The sequence below is a fragment of the Danaus plexippus genome, chromosome 28, assembly GCF_018135715.1.
Source record: "Danaus plexippus chromosome 28, MEX_DaPlex, whole genome shotgun sequence".
In the NCBI taxonomy this organism is placed as follows: domain Eukaryota; kingdom Metazoa; phylum Arthropoda; class Insecta; order Lepidoptera; family Nymphalidae; genus Danaus; species Danaus plexippus.
The window spans coordinates 2,100,150-2,110,028 of NC_083556.1; the positions used below are offsets into that span (position 1 = coordinate 2,100,150).

Below are 9,879 nucleotides of genomic sequence, written 5' to 3' on the forward strand. Positions count from 1 at the left end.
TTTACCTTTGCTTAATGAAAGCTTACCTTTCTTACCTTTGTACCTTAAGATTCCTTTAAAGCTATTTCACCCAACATTTAACAAATCTAACGACCAAGGTCATTTACACATATTTAAATAGATTAAAATAAGGTTACCACAGACTTAAACCCGTCACCCGTCCGATTTTTTGAGTCACAACACTATTTTATGTCATTCTGACATCCCGTTCAGTTTTGAGGTCGAACGCATTACCTAAAGTTAGTAAGTATTCGTCTTTTTATTCATGGCGTCATAAAAAAAACAAACTAAACTTTGGATTGTGTATTTTGAACATTTTTATTAGAAAAGATCTCTGTTTGTTTGATATTCCTCATCCAAATTGATGTCGGATGAAAAATAAGACAATGTAACCTATTTTTTCCTATTTCTCATGGCAGTTATATCTATATATGTCAGAATATTCTTACAACTGATTGTTTAATATCAAATAGGCATTGATTAAAATCAAACTAGTTTGTATATATATTTAACATTGTCGTTTATGTTCATTCTAGACCTACTTCTTTATATTCTAGTCTCATGTTGTATAAATATTCTAGGATATGGACGTAAAGTTTCTGCTTGGACGCGCTGTAAGAGGGAAGTACGATCGATATGGTATCTTCGTTTTTTGTCTGATCCATCGCAGTTTGGTTATCGTTTGCGGATTTCCAAATTATCGCTGCGGATGTTATATTATTATTTTTTTGGGCCGAATGTATTTGCTTGATTTGATTAAATTGATGCTGTTCAATAGAATTCTATTCTATTCTATTCTATTGAATACAATATTAACTCGTTTTATTAATAACTTACGTACTTATTTAAATTCAAAATATGATATGTGAGTTAATTCTAAATTAATTAATATTTATCTTAACATTTTACTTTAAATATTATAAACAAAGAACATCTAACATTTAACCTTACGCCCAAAATGCTTTAGAACTTTCTGAAATGCATTAATATTATATATATATATATATATATATATTCTAATTTCTGATAAGAAGATTATCTGTATGTTCGTATGTATGTTACGCAAAAGTAAAGAATAGTTTTTTTATTGCATTTTGTATGCGTAACTTTGATTGCGTGATATCAAAACTTCATAAGATTTTCGCGAATATTAATTTAAATAAAACTAATATTTTCGGATTTTACTACGCTTTTTTTTTTAGTATTTTATACATTTTCATCCCGCCGTGATCATGGTTGCTGCAAATAACCGAACGTCGGGAGTATGTTGTTAAAATAATAAAATACGCCTAGTAATCCGAAAATATTAGTTTTATTTAGCCATATACACTATTCGCCTTAATTATGATAGTACCTTGATAACATAAACTAAATATAATAATGGTTTCAATGAAACACTGTATTTTTTAAGGACTTATTTTTAAAACTTAATCATTTAATTGATATGCAACGACGAAAACATCTCAGCATTCCATGGATTCACCGGCGGCTGCCGGGTCCAGCGTTGCAGAGAGAGGAGCTTCAACAGTGCTGGGACTTGCGACCTAGGTGTAGGTTTAAGGTGCCCCTATCTAACGCGCGTTACACGCTCATCTCCACCGTCCAAGCTCTCTCCTAACCAAATTTGAACCGAACCTACTAAAGCTGCCTTCGAAGTGCGTTCCAATAATGAATTGATATTAGTTCTGGACACGCCCAAGTCTTTTAGTAGGTTGTAGAGATTTAGCTGTTACACCTCTCTCCCATTTCTACTTACGAATTTACGACAATTTATAGTGACATAAAATGTTGACAAATGTTTTAATTATTAGAAATAAAGTAATGTTAATTTCTTTCCATAAATATTGATCAATGTTGCATAATATAATTTATCCATATGTACATAGACAAAAATGTTGTCCGTATAGTATTTTTTATTTCATTATGAGACATACCTACAGTTAAAAATAACGAACATAATCAGTGTAAGATTTTCCGTTATATTAATATTAACAAAGAAAATAAATTTATATTTATATAATAATATTTATATATGTATGTCTGTTTGTACTGTTCATTCAATACTTAAAACATTATGAGATCTAAGATTTTTGCTGAAAAGTAACCGAAACGTCGGGATTATGTAGTTTTTCAAAACAATAAAAACCGCGTATCCGTATATACGAAAAATATTAGTATCATTTCACTTAAAACATTACCAAACCCAACGACAGTAATGTGCCAGGTAGTTATGAGTCATTGAAATTCCTTTTCGTCTCGTAACCTTGAAAGACAAGTAAAACACAGTTAGTTACACTTCACGTACGATAAAAACGAAATGTCTCTCAATTATTAATTATATTGATCACCAATTTCCATATGAAATTAAAATAGAAGATTATGATTTTTTTTTTATTAATTTATATATATAAAGCGAAGGTAGGAACAAAAACACACATATTTCTCTCCAACATTTATTGGTCGAAAAATAAATTAAAACTTTGGATTTTAACAAAGGCCCGAAATCTTTAAAATAAATACCTACAGGGTCTACTCTTAATAACAACATATTTACAACCTTACTGTATTACTTAGTAGGTAATTACCCCCTAACCCCCCGCTATTTTTACAATTTAACAATTTTATTTTTTCACAGGCAGAGACATTATACAAAAAATTTATACAAAAACGAAATAATAGAAAAATTTACAATAATAGTTCTTTTTTCCGTCCTTCCAATAAGCACAAAAGGGAAGCCACGTCAGATGTGATCACGAATTATACAAACCAAAGATAATTAATACACTCTATACAGTCGATGGCGTAGTTAAATATAAAATTATAATAATTTCACATAAGAACGTTATGGCTATACATTCAAACGTATAATTATAACGTAATTCACATATTAACGGTCTACGTTCTGCGATGTCCCCGCCCCGTTACAGAATAAACCAGGAAAGTTATGGCCGCTCGAAAAAACAGCAATAAAAATACGGCTGCAAAAAATATATATACTCATATACTAAACGCGTAACCTATGTGCTATCAAGTTTATTTTAAAATCGTTTTTTTTTTTTTTCGTAATAACCAACAATCGTTTTAGGAAAATTGAGGATTCTGATTCAGTTTTAGGAATAGAACCTAACCTCTTTAGTGACGCAAGGAGTTTTTATTCTAGTGTTTTTTTTTTTTTCTTTTTTGTAAATATAAAATTACACCTAAATTACAAGAGGTAGCTGAAACGTGTAGGCTAATTAAATAGAAAAATTAAGTACATAGAAGCGTAACAAAAAAATTATTTTTTTTTTTTTGTTAATCAGTCCATTGAGTAAGTAACTAAGTGCTTATTTCGGATAGGATTATCTTAAATAATAATGAATTTCAAGTCTTTTTCTGTAGCACCAATGTGATATACAAACTTTTTACAAAAATCTTCTTTTTTTTTTTTATTTCGAGAGCAATAATCTCATTAGGACATCTCTTGAGCTGGTGCCGCTGTAATAAATCAAGTTTTTTATGAACTATAAATTAACATAATTTAAAAAAAACTGTAATGAGCACTACGACATTTAAGTCTATTTGAATCATAAAAGACATGTCGATAAAATTGTTAAACTTCTTTTTCTTTATTTACTTTGAAAACGCTATTTATATAAAAAATCAAACTCTTGTTGAATAAAAAAATATTCAACGAAAGTTATACTGAGGACCTTTGCCTGTTGTTAAAAAAAAAAAAAAAAAAATTAACAAATGCAAATTATTCTCATGTACAAATTTAAACTGACATTAATTTTGTACTCGAGGTGTTGAAACGGATTATATTATTTTTTTGCTTATTAGCACTCACTTTGAATAATCAGTTTTTATCAATCCGTTGCCATTAGGCTGATAAAAAACATTTGTTAATATTAATTTTTATCGGAGGCTTAATGTAATTTTATTCAAATATGCTTTTTTATTAAGAAATAGTAATAAAGTGCTCACAGCTGTAGGTTTTTTCAATAAACCTTCTCATTTATCGGCAACGCACATAAATTTACAAAGACAATTGCTCTCGAAAGTATATGGACGAGCACATTTTGCTAAAAAACTAAATGAAACCCAGGCTATTTTAATACAACCTCCCATGAGCAAATAAATTAGGCCTTACCAATAATAAGTCGACGCATAGTCTCACAAGAATTTCATGGTAAACGACGTAAAAGAAAAAAAAATTTAGGCACAATTTCGAGGACATTTACCTTGCATCACTAGACAGGTTAAGCGATAATTTTTTTTATAACAACACCATAGCTAAACGGAACTCCCGTCCTCCATACAAACTATCAATTATGAGCAATCTTCAATTCAAGAAAAATAAATATTACAATATACTAAACACATTCATTATAAAGTAATCGAATTATGTGAAAAATCTTCATTCTATGATTAAATTAGTGTATCGATTTGAATTAAAACCCTAACATAAATATAAAAAATGCTCGTAATAACTACATTAACTTACTCGATATCGATGCCGTCTGTTATATTTAAAAATTCATTAACAAATTTTTATATTACATAGCAATAAACATATTTTTTATAAATAATACTATTTTTTTTTTAATTTCGTTCCAAGTAATAGTTATCACGAGAATGTTTTACATCAGTTATGGCTGGAAACGTAAGCGACATGTTATAATGAATTGAAGATTGACCTCCTTGATAAAATCATCATTTGCATTTAAAACTAGCGGACTTTTGAGATTCAAAAAGAAAATGACCTCATCATTTTTTCTTTTCAGTAATAATCATTATTCTAAGTACACAGCACAACTAACCGAAACTAATGAGAGAGAAACACTAAGAGAAAAATGTTGGTTTTATCATCGTTGAAATCTCGTACTGCATCCAGCATCCGAACTGATATGATGTTATTCGTGTATTGGTTATCCGTCTCCCAATAGAATATATGAGATAAGCAACGTAATCAATGAAGTTTTGCAGAGTTATAATTTTTTTTTAAGTGCTAGGCCCAATAGTGCTAATGGCCGGATTTAAAACGTCTTATGTCGGATTAGGTTACCTTCAGAGAATCTTTCATTGTAATACTTTTATCTGTAAGACAAATTGTTAAGAACTATTGTCCTTCTAGAAACATATTATTTAACAAATTCGGAGAATATTTTGACAAAACTTGCGTCCCCATAGCGTCATAATCTCTAGATTTTTGTGTCTTATAAATTATATTGTTAATTTTTCTCAGAATATGAAATAGTTGAAATAGCCAGCCAAGATTTTTAACACCACTCAGAGGTTAACTGAAAGATATTAATGGCGGCATTTATCAATTTGCTGGAATTCTTTGATGTGACATCAGTCCCATTCCGAGCGGTTTACGTATGATGTAATACAATTTCAGTCTCATCACCAATAAACTAAACAATCTTCACATATCTCAGTTTATCAAACGCTGTTATGTTGTTCATCATTATCTATCTACGAGATTTTATATTCGGATCTGAACGAAACCTGGTTTTACACCAACAGGTTAGCCCGATTGTCCCTTTTAAACCCTTCAGGGTCGTTAACTCAAAATATCCGAGAGACATTTGAACCAAACAAGAACCGCTTGAAGACAAAACTGTTTAGTTCCATTAAAAATAGACGCGCACACCATATGGCCTGAGTGTTGTATGTTATTTTAAAAATTGTTTAGAAAACAATGCATTAGCTGATAGCATTTCTGTATGTTATTTCTTTATGCCCTGCTGTCGGTTCTTTGTCTAATTTGTTAGATTTAAGATACACGATGTCGGATCTCAAACGATTCGGATCCATCCGTACACGTAGCGGGGTTTACGGACCATTAAACAGCTATTTTTATATACGAATGGTTTTCATAGTGTTCCGTCTGAAGGCCAGAACATTGTCTCGGAAATAGATAGGACAATTAGCGTTGCATAAATATTGTTGCTCGCTTATTGGCTACGTTCAATGGCTGTATCGTTCATCATTAATGATTACCGGCTAGTTTTAGTTCTGCCATTATGTTATGCGAAAGATTTTTCTGTATTTCCACACCCAACACTGCAGTGCATTTCACTATCAGACAGTTAATTGCTCCCGTCATAGCGTTTCGACCGAGCCCGTTCGAATGCAGTAGGATATTCCAACGTATTCTTAATAACTATTTTAAAAATATATAAACTGCCACTAAATGCGTATGTCTAACAGAAAACCGGTCTATTTCAACTACGATATAACTATTTGACTATTTATTAAAGTGACAATTTCACTTGGCACATACGTGCAACTGTTCTGATATTAACGCAATACGGAATCGATATTCGTTTAAAAAAAAATCGATAATTCTGATATCTCGAATATCGAAAATTAAATATATCTAAATTTAATAAACTGATAGATCCAGAACAGAACAGCATCCAACAGAAGCTACAAGATTGTGAGATATTATAAACCGAACACAGATAAAAAAATTATATATGTTTTTATATGTAACGATAAAAATATCTTTTCCCATATTGCGTTAATATCAATGGATCGATGATTAATTGATTTATTTGTTATCTTAATACAAATGAAAAGCTACACGGCTCACGGTTCGTGTAAGCCGAAAAAGCGACAGTCACCAAGCTGTTGAGTGTGCTTGACGAAACGAGACAAAAAAAAAACAAAAAAAAAAAACAAGCGCTTCAGTCGAAAAGTTAAATAATATTATGAGGTGAAATGCATTTTTAAATACAATTAAATTTCATATCACATAAAATGAAAGCATAGAAACATTACTCTAAAATAAAACCAAAATCACAGTTTTTTTAGGACAAGATTCTAAACTCGTCGCAGTTTCCGTTATAAATAAGATCTAAGCGTTAGGAAATTATATATATATATAAATATATGTATATGTAAAAAAAAAATGTCTTTTCAAATTAATATCTACCTAACACGATATATATAAGTCCCTATGTTCAATCCTAATTCATTATCCTTCATTGCATTAGTGAAAATATAAAAAAATTTATACCTAATGGTTTAAGAAAACTGTCTTCATCGTAATACAGTTTAACGATTTTTTTATTTTTTTTTATTATAATAATCGTAATAATTATTATATAATATATATATAATGTATATATTTTAATGGGTTCGTATCTACTTTTGCTTCGTCTATCCATTATTTTATTTTTTTTTGTATAATAATAGTTCGATTATTCAATAGGCCAGATATATTTTAGTTTACAATAGTAAAAATTAGGCTCGCAAAATGCCCCTCGGCGGCTAACAGTCCGGGGTGTATCGTGGAGTTAACTAGGAATTTTGCACAACTCTAAACAATCCAGACATTCTCCATCACAGACACTTACTTACATTGTTTTTTCCACAATCCATTTTTTGGGGCACATTATCCAAAAAACACTAAAAAAAATAGTCCAACACATGTAGCACATTCACGTAAATACAATAGAGTCTGGGTAGTTCAGCGATTGTAGGGACTGTAGTGTTTGGGTCGTGTGTGCGGAACATGGCTTCGCTATAAGATCTGGACGCGGCTGTCTGACCGCTTTAGCGCACATTCACCGAGCCAGCGGCGCTAGCACTGCGCTGGCGGCCAGAGCTAGGGCGATCGACGAAGCCAGTGCTGCACCACGGGAATAAGACAATTCCTCGCTCTTCACAACCTCGTTCGGCGTCTTGTCGTATTTGTGCGTCTTTTTGGTGACAGGCTTGATGGTCGTCGTCGTGCTGGTGGTGGTAGGAGTGGTTGGTGGTGGCGGTGGTGTCGGCTGGGTGGGCTGCGGCGGAGGCACCGGCGATTGGTCTTCCGGTTTGCAGCACACGCGGAAAACCAGCTTCATGTTGTGACTGAGACATCTGCCGCCGATTCTTCTATGCAAATCGTCTTTACTCGACGTTGATATGAAATAGTAATCTTTGCCCGGCAGGAATTCCAACCCACCGGGCTGTGGTGTGAACGGTCTGAAGGTAATCGTGAAGTACATCAATTTGTGCGGCTTATCGCATATCGCTATAATACGAGGGTTTGGATTGGTTATTCTACATGTATCGTATTCTTCTTTGCTTACATTGTATATTATATATTTCTCTGTGTCTTCCTCGAAGGTACCCGGAGCGTATACTGGACACATTACGTTCACTTGGTCATATTCAAACTGAGCGTTACCTTTATTAAGATCGAATACGTGGTCGGTATTGTCTATTCTGAAAATGCTGTTGGTGGTATTCCAGTGGATGTTGAAGGACTTGGCGTAGTTGCCCATCACACTCTCGATCAGAAAAACGAGGACGAGAAAAGTCCAAGCAGCTTGTCGCATTCCGAAGTAAGCTAAGGAAACCATTCTTAATGTTTATATTTCACAAACTCATTATCCGACCGAAGACACAAGCTATTTTTTCTATACCACCGTATTCTCATACTTTACCATATTTAGATAGTAACTTTATTCATTGTTCCACTAATAAAACTCCGTTTCGCTCGACAATTTCATCGCCAAGGATCCACCATGTTCCCTTTACACTAGATTCTATCCATCGATAAATGTGGAATTCAAGGGACGTGGCCTCAACGATAGAGAATACAACACTAAACCCGTCTTAAACTGAACAGGGACGCTAGCACTCCTGTTATAATACAGTTCCCGTGTTTGTAAAACGTTGGAATTAATCAATACATCACAGATCTTTTTACAATACTGAGGCGTTCTTTGTATAGCGTGCGTCCGGGACAAGATGGATAGCGTAGCGCCGCGCGGCGTTTGGCTGAACTAATGGAATGCTGCCCCGGTCGTCGCTACGCATGCGGCCCCCACCCCTACCCCCGCGCAACTACCGACGCGTTCAAGTTTCAAACGAGCGAGGGACGCCATTTTGAAAGACCCATTCAACCTTGAGTCATTATTAGAGACCCGATTAAAAAAGCTCCATGAATATTCGCCAATAAATAATCAACAATTCGAATAGAAATATACGAACCAACATTATTGTTTAATAATAAAGTTCCCATTCGCAGTATCACTATAAAATCCGTGTACGTTTCATAAATACTTGTTAGTCGCGTTCTGAACGCATCCATACGAGGTAGAAAAAAAGCCAGAACAAGCTTTGCAAGCTCGAGGAGCCCGTGCGGAGCTTTAATAAGGCAATATTGAACAATATGAAACGATATTCTATTCCCAGTAAATAATATAACAACCTCATCATAACAAGCTATGGGACATTAAAACTCGTTCCAGATAACTTAATACACTGCAGTATTTATGTTTTTTTCAAGAGAACCTAATTATTTATGTATGGTGTTAGTTAGCAGTAATGGCGATCCTTTTCTATAACGCATGACTACGTGACTCCATGGCTAAATGCGTGTATCATTAAAACTATTCCCGGTTTAATTCAGAATAAGCTGACTGTATTTATCTGAAACTTTTTAGTCTGTTCTGTTTTATGATACTTAAATTAAAAAAAAAAAAGTTTATATGTAAACTTCTTTGATGATAGTTTTGAATAATTGTCGAATACCATTACATTTAATATATATAATCTGAAAAAGTAAGATAATTATTTATAATAGAATTATAATAACAATACTATTGTAAAGATCTCACGGAATTTTGTCGTTCGATAGCATGTGCATAAAATATTATATATTAAGGATAATTCACTTTAATTCATTATATGTACTACATCTTTATATAGCTATTAAATTGTTATTAGATTATTATAACTTATTTAGATTGTTCCATTGTTTAATATTAAAATGTATAAAAATGACTTTCCCTAAACACGTACCGTATTTTTATAGACACGCGTATAATAATACAAATTTAAAAGACAAACACAATGGATAATATCGAATAATAAATAAAAAACTATCGTTGT

At 32.5% G+C, this 9,879-nt stretch overlaps 1 protein-coding gene across 1 annotated transcript; it reads right to left on the bottom strand.

Annotated features, from left to right (window-relative positions):
* Positions 1–2,439: 2,439 nt before the first annotated feature.
* On the bottom strand, positions 2,440–8,780 carry LOC116776206 (ephrin-B2a). Its single transcript, XM_061525333.1, has one exon. The coding sequence runs from the start codon at positions 8,340–8,342 to the stop codon at positions 7,560–7,562; it is 783 nt and encodes a 260-aa protein (XP_061381317.1). The 5' UTR covers positions 8,343–8,780; the 3' UTR covers positions 2,440–7,559.
* Positions 8,781–9,879: the final 1,099 nt, after the last annotated feature.